The sequence below is a fragment of the Zea mays genome, chromosome 2 (assembly GCF_902167145.1).
Source record: "Zea mays cultivar B73 chromosome 2, Zm-B73-REFERENCE-NAM-5.0, whole genome shotgun sequence".
In the NCBI taxonomy this organism is placed as follows: Eukaryota; Viridiplantae; Streptophyta; class Magnoliopsida; order Poales; family Poaceae; genus Zea; species Zea mays.
Genome location: NC_050097.1, coordinates 39,856,737 through 39,871,959, shown reverse-complemented (window position 1 = coordinate 39,871,959; position 15,223 = coordinate 39,856,737). Strand labels below are relative to the sequence as shown.

At 54.9% G+C, this 15,223-nt stretch overlaps 1 protein-coding gene across 1 annotated transcript; it reads right to left on the bottom strand.

Moving 5' to 3' along the window:
* Positions 1–3,008: 3,008 nt before the first annotated feature.
* Positions 3,009–5,819, bottom strand: LOC103646322 (protein THYLAKOID ASSEMBLY 8, chloroplastic). The gene is made up of 3 exons (XM_008671054.2): positions 5,598–5,819; positions 4,560–4,933; positions 3,009–3,718 (listed from the first exon to the last, which is right to left on the bottom strand). Exons 2-3 carry the CDS (start codon positions 4,872–4,874, stop codon positions 3,314–3,316), a joined length of 720 nt encoding a protein of 239 aa, XP_008669276.2. The 5' UTR covers positions 4,875–4,933; positions 5,598–5,819; the 3' UTR covers positions 3,009–3,313.
* Positions 5,820–15,223: the final 9,404 nt, after the last annotated feature.

The following is a 15,223-nucleotide window of genomic DNA, read 5'->3' as shown; positions in this document are numbered from 1 at the left end:
ATGCACATTTAATGCGGGGATCGCCTGACACCTTATCCTGACACGCGCGCCTCAGTCGGCAAGGTCGAAGTGACCGCAGTCACTTCGCCCTTTCACTGACCGACCTGACAGGAAAACATCACCGCTCGCCCCGCTCCGACTGCTATGCCACCCACCGGGGTAAGACTGACAACAGCCGAGTTCAGCCTCGGGCGCAACAGGAAGCTCCGCCTCGCCCGACCTTAGGCCTCGGCCTCGCGAGGAGGTCTCCGCCTCGCCCGACCCCAGGACTCGGCCTCAGCCTCGGCCTCGGCCTCGGGAGGAATCGCGTCCTCGCCCGACCACGGCCTCGGCCTCAGGAGAAGTCTTCGCCTCGCCCGACCTTGGGCTCGGACCGACCGCGCCACAGGGGATACATCATTACCCTACCCCTAGCTAGCTCAGGCTACGAGGGAACAAGACCGACGTCCCATCTGGCTCACCCCGATAACAGGTAATGATGGTTCCCGCGTGCGTCCATGACGTCGGTGGTTCTCAGCCCCCTACGGAAGCAAGGAGACGTCAGCAGGATCCCAGCCGCACCGGCAGCTGTGCTTCTACAGGGCTCAGGCACTTCTCTGACGGCCACGTTATCGCGTACACAGGGCTCAAGCACTTCTCCGACAGCCACGTTGGCATGTACACAGGGCTCAGGCACTTCTCTGCCAGACACGTTAGCACATAGCTACACCCCCCATTGTACATCTGGACCCTCTCCTTGCATCTATAAAAGGGAGGTCCAGGGCCTTCCTGCGGGGGGGGGGGGGGTCGCGCGGGGACGAGCAAACGAATAGGCTCTCTCTCTCGCGACGCTTGTAACCCCTACTACGAGCATCCCCCGGTGCGAGATAATAAATTCCCCCTTGTGTTCCATCTTGCGCCAACTCATCTGGACATGGGCACGCAACGATAAAATTCACTGGTCGGCTCGGTTGAGGGTCCCCAGGTTCGAAACGCCGGCAATACTTCATTCAGAGAGTAACAGTACAATTATAACTTCTCAAACAAAAAAATTAGACAAGGGCAATACAGTTACTTGTTGCACGCCATTTGTTGCAGAGAATCACTCAAATCTCTGTTTTTCTGAGCAACAATACCATCACTAGGTCATGTCTTTTCTTTTCTATAGGGAACAAAGGACTACCAGGTCTTATCTACCATCACCGTTTGCAGATTACATGTATATGGACAACGTGATTTTGTGCAACTGTAGGCTGCTTGTTTTAGAGCAAGAAAATTAGAAGGGCTAAAATTCTTAACCCTTCCAATCTCCTTGCTCCCAAACACCCCCAAAGTGGATGCTGAAACCTGAGAGCCCACCGGAGGAGCGAGGCGCCATGGTAAAGGAAGGGTGGTACCGATGAGCTGGTGTCCGGACGTTTGGTTGGTAGGACGATTGGGGACAGCATAGGTCAATCCTAAATTTAGAGCTGATTGGTTTTGTGGCGAGTGGGAACTCGACCCTCTCTAGATAATATTGACGCGGGGTGTCTCCATCAGATAGAATTCCTTCAAAGTAAATTATGCAAATGTAATAGCAAAATGTAAATCAAGGGTTCGGGACACCCGCGTAAGGGTATCGCTCTACTTTAGCCGTGCAAGAATCAAGTGTTCTCTATGCATTTATTTATTCTTCGTCTCTCTGACACGACGAAACCTCTCAATCCTATATAAATCTTGTGTTGGGTCACTCAACTCTCCAAGTAACCAAATACTACCTCCGTTCTCATAAGCTAGTCTATTTTTAAACTAAACCGCGATAAATAAAAAAGAACGGAGGAAATACCAAATAATTACGTTGTACTCGACTCGACGGCGTGGGCACCTAGCCACCTATAACTGCCACTCTGGTCCGTCATATCACTGTTATGGCATATTAAAGGTGTGCTCTGTGTATGATATAACAACTAGATAGTAGTAGTTTGGCTTTTGCTGGATAGAGTTATGCATCCCTTCCTTGTGTGATAAGGCTATTTTCAGTGGTAATTTCATCACACCATTTTCATTGTTACCATGTCAACAAAAGTAAGATAAAATAAAGAATGAAATATACTATCTCGATGAAGAAATTCATGACACAGTTTCATAGACTAGCATGTGGCTTAAATATTGCATCTAAATAATCAATAGGAATAACGCCCCGTTTGGATCACAAGAATTGAATTCCATTCTAATAATAGTAATTTAGGCATATACTCCCTCCGTCCCAAGATATAAGGCGTAACCACTTTTTATTCTTGTCCCACAATATAAGGCGTGCTCTCTCTATACATACGTATATCGATGCAGTGGTATAGAGACAATTAAATGCATTTCTTGGTCTTTGAACCAGAGGTGGTTACGCCTTATATCCTGGGACGGAGGGAGTATCAATTAAGCTAATTCATTTTTATGCAAAATATATTTGTATATTATTATTAGCAAGATGTCGAAGATATTTATGTGCTACATTTTTACTATAGAGGAGTGAGACGAAGAGTGTCATGTAAGTTATAGATTAGAAACCAATTCTAGTAATGCATAAAATCATTTTCCACCCTCAACCCCATGAATTTGAGATAGACTTATATCTGAACTTTGGAAAGTGGTGGAATGTCAAATTCCAAACTAAATAAGTTACTTTATTAAGTGAATTCCAATTCCTCTAAAATGAAGGGATCTAAACGCCCCGTAAATGAAATAAATAAAGATGAAACAAACTGCTCTCAATGGTGGTTTCACACGCTTTCCAATACATTGGAAATGAGTTATCATAGTTTCATGATGATAAAACTAGTTTCATCTATTTCATAATAAATGACACTTCATAATAAATGTAGTGTCATGTGAAGCGACTGGTCCGAACCTGTAAAAAGTTTGTGTGTGCATACCGTCGTATTGACACACTAATTCAGTGGCACCAGACCCATGCTCCTCTGTTCCTCTCCAATTTTTTCTGTTCTTTTGGTACCTTACCACAACACTACGACACATAAAAAAATACAGTTTGATGAAGCGAAAATAGTAATGTCACTATAATTCAGGGAATAACAGCATGGTTAGACATCCATACAGATGTCAAACAAAAATCAAGTTAAGATAACAGGTGACCCCTCAAGATTTTGGATACACAACAAACAGCTAGATATTAGTAGTCAATACTAGTACTTGCTGCAACAAGGTCTGTTCTAATTTCTAAAATTGTGTATAAGATCTAGGAAAGAATTATTTACTAAGGTTCTGTATAATCTCATTCTGCACTTCACAAAGATTTACTCCTGCTGGTTGCATCAAAGAGCAAGATTGACCCATCCTGTTAAGGTCTACTTCTGCAAGCCTCATCGATCTCCACTTCATCGAGGAAGTCCAAGGAACCATAATCATTTTCTGCCTCCAACCGAATGCCAGCAGATAGCTCCATCTTTCCTAGGGATTCAAGGCCTTTGATCAATGTTGTATACGTTATCCTGTCAGGATCACTGTCCCACAATTTCATTAGACGGAAACAGTCCAGTGTTAACTGTGTGAACCCAGAGTCTAGGAGTGCCTTCAGAAGCAAATTGAAACCTTCAGTGTCAGGCTCCAACTGTTCCCTCTTCAGATATGAACAGGCTCTGTCGACCTCAGTCCGGAGACCTTTGCTTGCAAGCACTGTAACAAGATCTACGTACCAAAGCAACCTCGGCTTGTACCAATGCTCCTTCCGGATCTCCTCAAACACCTACAAGAATTAACAACATTGTGAAGCTGAGAAGATCTTGGTCTTTGTTTCTCTGTTCAGGAGTAGAAGTTTCAGGTTGTCAGCAGTAGCACCAACTACTAATCCTAATATGTATATATAACAGCAGAGTAAGAACTAGGAAAAGTGGAAATAGATGGTAGAACTCATGAGGTGAAGCCCACTAATAACGATGGAAAATTTGTAAAGGCGGGATTTGTATTTTTCCAAGGGAAATTAGTTCATTTTCCCTTGGGAAAATAGAAACCCCTTAGGAAAATAGAGTTCTCAAACAAACCCTAAATGGCTAAATGTCTCATATGTACCCAGTATCCCCCCATAAAGGTCATCTACAGAAGCTAACATTAAAAAGGTATAACTACATGAAGTTAGAGGTACAAACCTGGTGGTAAATTGGTGACTTAGACGAGAAATACAACACATCTATATAACGGAAATGAGGTTTATAACCAAATATAGTGGGTACACATCTGTTAGTAGTAGTTTACAAATTACAAAGGCTGACAGGTTTTAGCTAAACCATTGTTCTCAAATACGAGCATTAAGATATGCTTCAGTTTTAAGAATTTGGGCAGTGGGCACAACTTAAGCAGATGACAAAGTTCAGCACGGCACAGCTTTCATGAAAGGAATTAGGGCACCCGAGGAATTAACGATTTTACTAATTATAAGTTGCTAATCTACATATTCAGAGGCAATTGATCGACAGAATATGTCGAAGAATTTGCCTTGCAACCGACAGAATAGCCACCAAGGCCATTCCCATTAGCTTCGTGCGGGCTGCCGGTGAAGCGGCAAGTACTACACAAATAGCAGCGCGTACCTGGAGGGCCAGGAGGGCCTCGCCCTGCGCGGCGAGCTCGCGGAAGACGGCGACCATGTCTGCCTTGAGGAGGCGTCGCAGCTTGGGCTCCACCACGGCAGCGGCGGACGCGGCGGGGGCGCCGCGGAGCGCGGCGCGCTTGAGGGACTGGACAGCCTGGATGGCCTCGGTGCTGAGGTACCGCCCTCGCTGCGTCGGCTTCCGGTTCTTGCTGCGGTCCCGCATCGTGATGGTCGCGGCGGCCGCGCTCTTCCGGCGAGCGCCACAACGGGTAGGGGGTAAGCGGAATGGTGAGCAGGCGGGTAGAGAGAGCATCCCCGCCTGCCTCTGCTCGAATTGGATAGTGGCGTGGGACTGCAGCAGTTCTGGATAGGCTGACAGCATGACAGATTCAGAGTTCGTTTGTACTGCCGACTTGCGGTTCACATTCTAGCTTCATAAGAAAAAAAAAGGCAAGATACACGCCAGCCTTAGAACTTTACACCATCTTTCTCAGTATGCAACTTGTATAATTTGCAAGATCTCAAGCCATAGCACGAAAGGCAAACTTTACACCATACTGGATGCACTTAGTAACAAATTAGCATCATTTGACAGAAGCACAAAGTGCTGTTACCAACTATGCACAGATGGCCTCATTCCAGAACTATTTTTTCCCCCGATAACGTGCCCGTTGACCCTTGTTTCGTAAAGAGGAGTCACTCTAGACTATCTTATCTTCACCCCCCACGCCTCAAATACAAGCCAAGCAAACAAACTTTAATGTGAAGTTCAGTTCGCCTAAGCAAACTTTAACAAATTTGCAATGGATTCAGATATGAATTGATTTGACTAATCGCAATGAATTTGCAAGCTAGTCAAGCAAGCAGGTCGCCGATTGCCGTTGTGAACTGAAGAAGAAACCTGGCGTGGTGGAGTCGTGTGGTGTGTGCTGCAGGATGCTTCCTCTTATTGCATTAAACTAAACAACTATAAAACGAATAGTATATGTATGAACCTGAGCTTCAGGCATTGCCTGCGAGTACTAGAGGGCGATACCTGCTGAAGGCTGGACGCTGGTGGTGGCGAGCTGGAGTCTAGAGAAGCCGGTGTCGTGCTGCCTGCTGCTGCATGCCCGTGCTGCACTGCTGCGTGCCCGAGCTGGAGAAGGGTGCTGCTTCCTGCGTTCCCCGGTGACCGGCGCCCGTGCTGTACGGCGGCGGCGGTCAGTCTCGGGTGACGGACTGACGGGTGAGTGGAGACTGGAACCGGAGAATTGGGCGTCAGGCGTTGGCGTAGTGGGCTTAGACCATGTACAACAATTCTCTTAAGAGTATCTCTAATAATTATATAAATTTAGCATCCTAAATTATAGATTTTAAAAGTTGCTAAAACATTTTAAAAAGTAGAAAAATGTATGTGCTCCAACAGTTCCTTTTTTATTGATTGCTAATTTTAAAAGTGGTCTATGTCAACATAAAATAAGCGAGCATATTTTCTATTTTTAACTAAGCCGACGCTAGAAATTAATATCAACAACCTTCCGATGTCTTGAGAGATCGAAGTTATCGATGGAAGACCAGACGGTCACGGTGATGGCGTGAAGACATCACAGGATGTGTGAAAGGGAAATGTGCTCTTTGCCCATTTCTATAATGTTTTGGTGATTAAGTGTCCAACACATAGTGAGTGAGTTGTTATGTGCTAAACAAGCAAGAAGTGCAAATCATATAACAAGATATGTTTCTAGACTTAGTAAATTGGTTTTGAATACTAATGTATTTGTCTAAGTGTTAGAAACAGAGCTAAGAAGAAAAGAAACAAATTGGAAAAGATTTGGCTGAGTGCAGTCAAGCTTCAGCTCAGTCTGGCACATCGGACTGTCCGGTGGTGCACCGGACAGTGTCCGGTGCGCCAGGCCGGTCCGCGTGAACTCGTCGCTCTCGAGAATCAACGACGGCGTATGGTTATAATTCATCGGACTGTCCGGTGGTGCACCGGACTGTCCAGTGAGCCAACGGTCGGCCGCACATTCTTCGCGCGACACGTGGACTGCTCCAACGGTCGGTTGGTGCACCGGTCTGTCTGGTGTGCACCGGACAATGTCTGGTGTGCACCGGACAGTGTCCAGTGCGCCAATCAGCCCAGAGGAGCAACAGTCGGATGCGCCTGATTTGGAAGGCGATCACGCACCGGACAGCTACAGGGACTGTCCGATGGCACACCGGACTGTCCAGTGCGCCACTCGACAGAAGGCAAGGATGGCCTTCCAAGTTTGCCTCCAACAGCTCCTAGCTGCCTTAGGGCTATAAAAGGGACCCCTAGACGCATGGAGGAGTCACCCAAGCATTCACTAAGTATTCTAAGGCATTCAGACTCTGCTCCCGCGCATTCGCTTTGTTGTGTTAGAGAATTGAGCTCCATTCGAGTCGCGAACTCCCTGTGTTGTCATTTGAGCTTGAGTCTTCACTTGTGTGCGTAGGTGTGCGACGTATTTGAGTCTTGCGTGTGTTGTTTCTCCCAACCTTACTCTGTGCCTTCATTGTGATCCTTGTTGTAAGGGCGAGAGACTCCAAGTTGTGGAGATTCCTCGGAAACAGGAAAATACTCTAAGGAAAATATCGTGGTATTCAAGTTGATCATCAGATCACTTGAAAGGGGTTGAGTGCAACCCTCGTCCATTGGGATGCCACAACATGGAAGTAGGCAAGTGTTACTTGGCCGAACCACGGGATAAAAATTGTGTGTCTCGTGTTGATCTCTCTGTGATTGTTTGTGTTCACAAGAACTCGCTTCAAGCTACTTAGCCGTACTAACACTCATAACTAAGTTTTGTGGCTATTAGTGTTTGATTTTTACAGGATCACCTATTCACCCCCCCTCTAGGTGCTCTCAATTGATATCGGAGCCGTACTCTTCATCTAAGGGACTAACCGCCCGAAGAGATGGATCCTAAGGGAAAGGGGATGGTGGTTGTCGGGGACCATAATTAGGGGTACCCACAAGGCTCCTAATTCTCAGCTGGTAACCCCCATCAGCATAAAGCTGCAAAGGCCTGATGGGTGCGACTAAGTCAGGGATCAGTCCATTCGAGCGACTCGATCACGCCTCGCCCGAGCCTAGCCTCGGACAAGGGCAGCCGACCCCAAAGGTTTTCCGTCTCGCCCGAGGCCCCCCTCCAACGGCGAATATATTTCCGGCTCGCCCGAGGCCCTGCCTTCGCTAAGAAGCAACCCCGACCAAATCGCACGAGCATTTAATGCAAAGGTGGCCTGACACCTTTATCCTGACGCGCGCCCCCCAGCCGGCAGAGCCAAAGTGACCGCCGTCACTTCGCCGCTCCACTGACCGGCCTGATAGAAGGACAGCACTGCCTGCACCACTTCGACTGCGGTGCCACTTGATAGAGTGAGACTGACAGGCAGTCAGGCCCGGCCGAAGGCACCATAGGAAACTCCGCTCTGCCCGACCCAGGGCTCGGACTTGGGCTAAGTCCCGGAAGACGACAAACTCCGCTCCGCCCGACCCAGGGCTCGGACTCGGGCTAAGTCCCGGAAGACAGCGAACTCCGCTCCGCCCGACCCAGGGCTCGGACTCGGGCTAAGTCCCGGAAGATGGCGAACTCCGCTCCGCCCGACCCAGGGCTCGAACTCGGGCTCAGCCCCAGAAGACGACGAACTCCGCTTCGCCCGACCCCAGGGCTCGGACTCCGCCCTAGCCTCAGCCAACGGCCTCCGCCTCGCCCGACCCAGGGGCTCGGACTCGACCTCGGCCACGGAAGACAGACTCGACCTCGGCTTCGGAGGAGCTTCCACATCGCCCAACCTAGGGCGCAGACCAGCCACGTCGACAGGAGGCGCCATCATCGCCCCACCCCGAGCTGACTCGGGCCGCAGGAAACAAGACCGGCGTCCCATCTGGCTCGCTCCGCCAGATAGGCAATGATGGCGCCCCCATACTATGTGACGACGGCGGCTCTCGGCCCCCTTACGGAAGCAGGAGGACGTCAGCAAGGACTCAACCGCTCCGACAGCTGTCCCCCCGCCAGGCTCCATCGCTCCTCCGACGGCCACGACATCACACCAGCTGGGTGCCAAAATCTCTCCGGCTGCCACAACGGCATGTACTTAAGGCGCTAGCTCTCCTCCGCTAGACACGTAGCACTCTGCTACACCCCCCATTGTACACCTGGATCCCCTCCTTACGCCTATAAAAGGAAGGACCAGGGCCCTCTTAGAGAGGGTTGGCCGCGCGGGGACGAGGACGAGACAGGCGCTCGCTTGGGGCCGCTCGCTCCCTCTCCCGCGTGGACGCTTGTAACCCCCTACTGCAAGCGCACCCGACCTGGGCGCGGGACGAACACGAAGGCCGCGGGATTCCCACCTCTCTCACGCCGGTCTCCGGCCGCCTCGCTCTCCCCCCTTCGCGCTCGCCCTCGCGCTCGACCCATCTGGGCTGGGGCACGCGGCGACATTCACTCGTCGGCCCAGGGACCCCCCGGTCTCGAAACGCCGACAGTTGGCGCGCCAGGTAGGGGCCTGCTGCGTGTTGACGAACAGCTTCCCGTCAAGCTCCAGATGGGCAGTCTCCAGCAACCTCTCCAACCCGGGACGGTGCTCCGTTTCGAGAGTCTTGAGTTCATGTCCCTCGATGGCAGCCACGACATGATACTCCTTCCACCGCCGCGCGACAACGACAATGGCGGCCGACAGCCCACCCGCCGGCGGCGGAATCGACGACGTCTTCCCCGCGTGGTGGAAGAACAACCTTCGAGCTCATCCTGCCCTTTCCCCCGCCGACGGAGGGGAAGGCAGGGCGACCAAGGCCAAGCAGGAGGCAGCGCCTCATCGACTGTCGAGCGAGTCGACAGTCCCGGCACCCCAACGAGGGGCGCACCGGGTATCGACTTCGCGCTTGAGACGAAGACGAGCGCCGTCTCCCCGCGACACGCCAATCCCGAGCAAGCGGACGACGCCAGCGCGCTCGCGGAGAGCTTGCTGAATGTCACCCTCGTACCTGAGACGACGGTGCAGTCAGTCCCCGACGTGACTTTATCGCCGCTCGTCGACCAAGAGGTACCGACCGATTCCCATCCCACGTCATTTGGATTCAGCCTCAACCCGCCTAGCGACCGTGCTTTTGCGGGCGCTCTTGTAGAGGCGAGTCCGAACCCTCTGGGGTTTCGCATGCGGTCGCCTTGGGACCGGCTGACGGACGTCTCGACCTACGGGCCCTCTGGGTCCGAGGAAGACGACGAGCCCAGCATCTGTTGGGATTTCTCTGGACTTGGCAACCCCAGTGCCATGCGGGACTTCATGACCGCATGTGACTACTGCCTCTCCGACTGTTCCGACGGGAGCCGCAGCCTCGGCGACGAGGACTGCGGCCCAAGCCGCGAATGCTTCCACGTCGATCTGGGGGGTCCCTCCGAAGGCAATCATCTCGGCATGCCGGAGGACGGTGATCTCCCTAGGCCGGTGCCCCGCGTTGACATCCCACGGGAGCTAGCTGTGGTCCCCGTTCAGGCGGGGGGCCATGACCCACAGCTCGAGCAAATCCGCGGGGTGCAGGCCAGGCTCGACGAGGGAGCAGGAGCGCTTGAGCCGATCCGCCGGGACGTCGGGCAGGCATGGGCGGGCCAACCCCCGGCCGGAGAAATACGTCATCCGCCCCAGGGCTTCCAGCACCGCGTCGCCAACGACGTCAGGGACAGGCCGCCACCCGCATCTAGTGGGGTCGGCCAGAACCTGGCTGTAGCAGCGATGTTTCTCCGCGCGATGCCGGAGCCATCAACCACCGAGGGTCAGCGAATCCAGGGGGAACTCAAGAATCTCCTGGAAGGCGCCGCAGTCCGACGGGCCGAGAGCTCTGCCTCCCGAAGGCAGGGATAACCCTCGGAACCTCATGCCGCGACTTCCCGATTCATGCGGGAAGCCTCGGTCTACACCGGACGCACGCGCAACACCGCGCCTGCGGCCCCGGGCCGCCTCGGCAACGAGCACCATCACCGCGACCGTCGGGCCCACCTCGACGAGAGGGTGCGCCGAGGCTACCACCCCAGGCGTGGGGGACGCTACGACAGCGGGGAGGATCGGAGTCCCTCGCCCGAACCGCCCGGTCCGCAGGCCTTCAGCCGGGCCATCCGACGGGCACCGTTCCCGACCCGGTTCCGACCCCCGACTACTATCACAAAGTACTCGGGGGAGACGAGACCGGAACTGTGGCTCGCGGACTACCGTCTGGCCTGCCAACTGGGTGGAACGGACGATGACAACCTCATCATCCGCAACCTCCCCCTGTTCCTCTCCGACACCGCTCGCGCCTGGTTGGAGCACCTGCCTCCGGGGCAGATCTCCAACTGGGACGACCTAGTCCAAGCCTTCGCCGGCAATTTCCAGGGCACGTACGTGCGCCCCGGGAATTCCTGGGATCTCCGAAGCTGCCGGCAGCAGCCGGGAGAGTCCCTCCGGGAATACATCCGGCGATTCTCAAAGCAGCGCACCGAGCTGCCCAACATCACCGACTCGGATGTCATCGGCGCGTTCCTCGCCGGCACCACCTGCCGCGACCTGGTGAGCAAGTTGGGTCGCAAGACCCCCACCAGGGCGAGCGAGCTGATGGACATCACCACTAAGTTCGCCTCCGGCCAGGAGGCGGTCGAGGCCATCTTCCGAAAGGACAAGCAGCTCCAGGGCCGCCCGTCGGAAGATGCTCCCGAGGCGTCAACTCAGCGCGGCGCCAAGAAGAAAGGCAAGAAGAAGTCGCAAGCGAAACGTGACGCCGCCGACGCGGACCTTGTCGCCGCCGCCGAGTACAAGAACCCTCGGAAACCCCCGGAGGTGCCAACCTCTTCGACAAGATGCTCAAGGAGCCGTGCCCCTATCACCAGGGGCCCGTCAAGCACACCCTTGAGGAGTGCGTCATGCTTCGGCGCCACTTCCACAGGACCGGGCCACCCGCGGAGGGTGGCAGGGCCCGCGACGATGACAAGAAGGAAGATCACCAAGCAGGAGAGTTCCCCGAGGTCCGCGACTGCTTCATGATCTACGGTGGGCAAGCGGCGAATGCCTCGGCTTGGCACCGCAAACAAGAGCGCCGGGAGGTCTGCGCGGTGAAGGTGGCGGCGCTAGTCTACCTAGACTGGTCCGACAAGCCCATCACCTTCGACCAAGCCGACCACTCCGACCATGTGCCGAGCCCGGGGAAATACCCGCTCGTCGTCGACCCCGTCATCGGCGACGTCAGGCTCACCAAGGTCCTCATGGACGGAGGCAGCAGCCTCAACATCATCTACGCCGAGACCCTCGGGCTCCTGCGTGTCGATCTGTCCTCCGTCCGAGCAGGCGCTGCGCCCTTCCATGGGATCATTCCTGGGAAGCGCGTCCAGCCCCTCGGGCAACTCGACCTCCCCGTCTGCTTCGGAACGCCCTCCAACTTCCGAAGGGAAACCCTGACGTTCGAGGTGGTCGGGTTCCGAGGAACCTACCACGCGGTACTGGGAAGGCCATGCTACGCGAAGTTCATGGCCATCCCCAACTACACCTACCTGAAGCTCAAGATGCCGGGCCCCAACAGGGTCATCACTGTCGGCCCCACGTACAAGCACGCGTTCGAATGCGACGTGGAGTGCATGGAGTACGCCGAGGCCCTCGCCGAGTCCGAGGCCCTCATCGCCGACCTGGAAAGCCTCTCTAAGGAGGTGCTAGACGTGAAACGTCATGCCGGCAACTTCGAGCCAGTGGAGACGGTTAAGGCCGTCCCCCTCGACCCAGCGGCGACGCCTCCAAGCAGATCCAGATCGGCTCCGGGCTCGATCCCAAATAGGAAGCAGTGCTCGTCGACTTCCTCCGCACGAACGCCGACGTCTTCGCGTGGAGTCCCTCGGACATGCCCGGCATACCGAGGGATGTCGCCGAGCACTCGCTGGATATTCGGGCCAGAGCACGACCCGTCAAGCAGCCTCTGCGCCGATTCGACGAGGAGAAGCGCAGAGCGATAGGCGAGGAGATCCACAAGCTAACGGCGGTAGGGTTCATCAAAGAGGTATTCCATCCCGAATGGCTTGCCAACCCCGTGCTTGTGAGAAAGAAAGGGGGGAAATGGCGGATGTGTGTAGACTACACTGGTCTCAACAAAGCATGTCCGAAGGTTCCCTACCCTCTGCCTCGCATCGATCAAATCGTGGATTCCACTGCTGGGTGTGAAACCCTGTCTTTCCTCGATGCCTACTCAGGGTATCATCAAATCAGGATGAAAGAGTCTGACCAGCTCGCTACTTCTTTCATCACGCCCTTCGGCATGTACTACTATGTCACCATGCCGTTCGGCTTGAGGAATGCGGGCGCGACGTACCAGCGGTGCATGAACCATGTGTTCGGCGAACACATCGGTCGCACGGTCGAGGCCTACGTTGATGACATCATAGTCAAGACGAGGAAAGCTTCCGACCTCCTTTCCGACCTTGAAGTGACATTCCGATGCCTCAAGGCGAAAGGCGTCAAGCTCAATCCCGAGAAGTGTGCCTTCGGGGTGCCCCGAGGCATGCTCTTGGGGTTCATCGTCTCCGAGCGGGGCATCGAAGCCAACCTGGAGAAGATCGCAGCCATCACCAGCATGGGGCCCATCAAGGACTTGAAAGGCGTACAGAGGGTCATGGGATGTCTCGCGGCTCTGAGCCGTTTCATCTCACGCCTCGGCGAAAGAGGTCTACCTCTGTACCGCCTCTTAAGGAAGGCCGAGTGCTTCACTTGGACCCCCGAGGCCGAGGAAGCTCTCGGGAACTTGAAGGCGCTCCTCACAAAGGCGCCCATCTTGGTGCCTCCGGCTGCCGGAGAAGCCCTCTTGGTCTACGTCGCCGCGACCACTCAGGTGGTTAGCGCCGCGATTGTGATCGAGAGGCAAGAAGAGGGGCATGCATTGCCCGTTCAGAGGCCAGTTTACTTCGTCAGCGAGGTACTGTCCGAAACCAAAGTCCACTACCCACAAGTTCAGAAGCTGCTGTATGCGGTGATCCTGACACGGCGGAAGTTGCGACACTACTTCGAGTCTCATCCGGTAACTGTGGTGTCATCCTTCCCCCTGGGGGAGATCATCCAGTGCCGAGAGGCCTCGGGTAGGATTGCAAAGTGGGCGGTGGAAATCATGGGCGAGACAATCTCGTTCGCCCCTCGCAAGGCCATCAAGTCCCAGGTTTTGGCGGACTTCATGGCCGAATGGGTCGACACCCAATTACCGATGGCTCCGATCCAACCGGAGCTCTGGACCATGTTTTTCGACGGGTCGTTGATGAAGACGGGGGCCGGCGCAGGCCTGCTCTTCATCTCGCCCCTCGGGAAACACCTACGCTATGTGCTACGCCTCCATTTCCCGGCGTCCAACAATGTGGCTGAGCACGAGGCTCTGGTCAACGGGTTGCGGATCGCCATCGAGCTAGGGGTCCGGCGCCTGGACGCCCGCGGTGACTCGCAGCTCGTCATCGACCAAGTCATGAAGAACTCCCACTGCCGCGACCCGAAGATGGAGGCCTACTGCGATGAGGTTCGGCGCTTGGAGGACAAGTTCTACGGGCTCGAGCTCAACCACATCGCTCGGCGCTACAACGAGACTGCGGACGAGTTGGCTAAAATAGCCTCGGGGCGAACAACGGTTCCCCCGGACGTCTTCTCCCGGGATCTGCATCAACCCTCCGTCAAGATCGACGACACGCCCGAGCCTGAGTCGCCCTCGGCCCAGTCCAGGGCACCCTCAGCTCGGCCCGAGGCGTCCTCGGTTTAGCCCGAGGTACCCTCGGCCCCCGAGGTACCCTCGGCCCCCGAGGGTGAGGCGCTGCGCGTCGAGGGGGAGCGAAGCGGGGCCACACCTGATCAAAACTGGCAGGCCCCGTACCTGCAATATCTCCACCAAGGAGAGCTACCCCTCGACCGAGCCGAGGCTCGGCGGGTGGCTCGGCGGGTGGCGCGGCGCGCCAAGTCGTTCGTCCTGCTGGGCGATGAGAAGGAGCTCTACCACCGCAGCTCCTCAGGCATCCTCCAGCGATGCATTTCCGTCACCGAAGAAGGCGCCCGGGGGCTACACGCACCTGCTGGTCGCCATCGACAAATTCTCCAAGTGGATCGAGGTCCGACCTCTGAACAACATCCGGTCCGAGCAGGCGGTGGCGTTCTTCACCAACATCATCCATCGCTTCGGGGTCCCAAACTCCATCATCACCGACAACGGCACCCAGTTCACCGGCAGAAAGTTCTTGGACTTCTGCGAGGATCACCACATCCGGGTGGACTGGGCTGCCATGGCTCATCCCATGTCAAATGGGCAAGTAGAGCGTGCCAACGGCATGATTCTACAAGGGCTCAAGCCTCGGATCTACAACGACCTCAACAAGTTCGGCAAGCGATGGATGAAGGAACTCCCCTCGGTGGTCTGGAGCCTGAGGACAACGCCGAGCCGAGCCACGGGTTTCACGCCGTTCTTCCTAGTCTATGGGGCCGAGGCCGTCTTGCCCACAGACCTGGAATACGGCTCCCCGAGGACGAGGGCCTAAAGCGATCAAAGCAACCAAGTTAGCCGAGAAGACTCGCTGGACCTGCTGGAGGAGGCTCGAGACAAGGCCTTGCTACACTCGGCGAGGTACCAGCAGTCCCTGCGACGCTACCACGCCCGAGGGGTCCGGTCCCGAGACCTCCAGG

Bases quoted from the DNA above. Each gene is read 5' to 3' on its own strand.
- LOC103646322 (XM_008671054.2), bottom strand. From the start codon at position 4,874: ATGCTCTCTCTACCCGCCTGCTCACCATTCCGCTTACCCCCTACCCGT. The intron at 3,719-4,559 runs GTACGCGCTGCT...TAATTCTTGTAG, and splicing joins AGGCCCTCCTGGCCCTCCAG to GTGTTTGAGGAGATCCGGAA.